The sequence below is a fragment of the Lathyrus oleraceus genome, chromosome 5 (genome assembly GCF_024323335.1).
Source record: "Lathyrus oleraceus cultivar Zhongwan6 chromosome 5, CAAS_Psat_ZW6_1.0, whole genome shotgun sequence".
Classification (NCBI taxonomy): domain Eukaryota; kingdom Viridiplantae; phylum Streptophyta; class Magnoliopsida; order Fabales; family Fabaceae; genus Lathyrus; species Lathyrus oleraceus.
The window spans coordinates 397,022,222-397,024,127 of NC_066583.1; the positions used below are offsets into that span (position 1 = coordinate 397,022,222).

The following is a 1,906-nucleotide window of genomic DNA, read 5'->3' on the forward strand; positions in this document are numbered from 1 at the left end:
GAATCATATAATATATTTTTGTAAAACCTATCCTTTACAAACTAATCATTAATCAGTTAAAGATCTTAAATAGGAAATGGTTACAATATCAATCAATAATTTAATTTCCATTTAAAAACGATTAGTTTTCAAACCTTTTACATTATTTTTAACAAACTGTATATTATAATTTTATTATAAAATAAAAATGAGACTTAAGAAAAAATAAAATTGAAAATACATTACAATGCAAGCTCGATTAAATTTACTATAAAGAAATATCGACTAGATAATTTGAATAAAACAACGAAAGTAAACCACGGTCATGTAAATCATGTGTTGAATCTTGGATATAAACATTTTTTTCAATGAGTAAGATCGAAAATAAATTTACATACTCTTATAAAATCGACAAAAGGTAGAAAATTTTATTAATTAAGATAAAATTAATGGTCATATGAAATCCAATATGAAGAAATTTAAATGAGTATCTCTAGGTTAAAGCAGTAAGCTTTTTCAACAAAAATAAAAATTAAATACCCATAAATAAAATAAATTATGATCATTATTTTACTCTCCATTAAGGTTTATATCAAAAGATTAATTATAACCATTTTTGTTTCTTTCACTGTTAAAAAATAGAAATCTACTTTTGAAGTACTTAGTTTTGATTAAATATTTAAAGATGTACTTGCTTATTGATAAGAGCTATAATTTGGTACTCATTAATCAAAAAGTAAAATAACATTTGGTATAATAGTAAAATGGTTAATAGTTTGACTATTATTGTTATAAATTTTCTCATCTCTTATTTTAAATTATAAAGATGCAATAATTTATAATTTTAATCCTATTGAGTTTTAATTGCTTTAAATTATTTTGTTACTTTTCTTGTTTGAATTCTTATAAACCTTTTCAGAATTGTCTATTAATTTTCACTGATCTAATAATTTTAAATTAGAGTTCCGATCATGTGCAACACAAGGGAGAGTATAAAAATAAAACTTTGACAAGATTTGTGAATCAAATATATTATTAAAATACTTAATAGTTAGAATTAAATATCTTAAAGATTATACTAATTTTGTACATTTAGTGATTATTGCATATAAAAGTTCATAATTATTCCTATTATACAAATAAAAAGATAAATGAAATAATAAATTACTAATTAATCGTTACTTTAATAAACCAACATAGAAACAAAGAAGCCCCTAACAAATTACAATACAATGATATAGTACCATGCCTATAAATTAAGGCATACTGCGGAGATAAATCATTAACACATTCTACATAAAAATTATAAGCATACACATATTAAAATTATGATGATGGAGAAGAAATATGTTTCTCTTTTCATGGTTGTGATGGTTCTAGGAATGATGGTATCAAAATTTGAAGCACGTCAAATTGACGACATTACATGCCCCGAGGCTCTTTTGTCCTTGTTGCCATGTCTTCCCTTTTTGCAAGGAACTGGAGGTGCTACACCACCTAAAAACTGTTGTGATGGAGCAAATACTTTAAATCAAAAGGCCAACACCACCCCGATTCAAAGGGATGTTTGCAATTGTCTCAAACCCGCAGCATCGAGATTTGGAGTTAAACCTGACAAATCAAAACAACTACCACAACTTTGTAACATTACTCTATCGGTTCCTTTTGATCCTAGCATTGATTGCAACACGTAAGTAATATTTCTTCATAATACTTGATATAAAAATATGAGATGCATATTTTTTATAAGAGTTTAATGTTTGAGGTAAATATTTTTATTTTTTAAATTAAAATAAATGAAAATGTTTACGTCCTTATCGCCTAAAACATACTTCTCCTCCATGAAATCAACGATGCATAGTATTATTTGATTGAATATTTAAATAATTTTATAACCATTATTTGTTTTTTGTGCAGGGTTCAATAA

General features: G+C 24.9%; 1 protein-coding gene across 1 annotated transcript; it reads left to right on the forward strand.

Moving 5' to 3' along the window:
- Positions 1-1,313: 1,313 nt before the first annotated feature.
- Positions 1,314-1,906, forward strand: LOC127081006 (non-specific lipid-transfer protein 1-like). The gene is made up of 2 exons (XM_051021292.1): positions 1,314-1,669; positions 1,897-1,906. Exons 1-2 carry the CDS (start codon positions 1,314-1,316, stop codon positions 1,904-1,906), a joined length of 366 nt encoding a protein of 121 aa, XP_050877249.1.

What these genes read in the sequence shown, in the direction of transcription:
- LOC127081006 (XM_051021292.1), top strand. Translation starts at nt 1,314, where the DNA reads ATGGAGAAGAAATATGTTTCTCTTTTCATGGTTGTGATGGTTCTAGGA.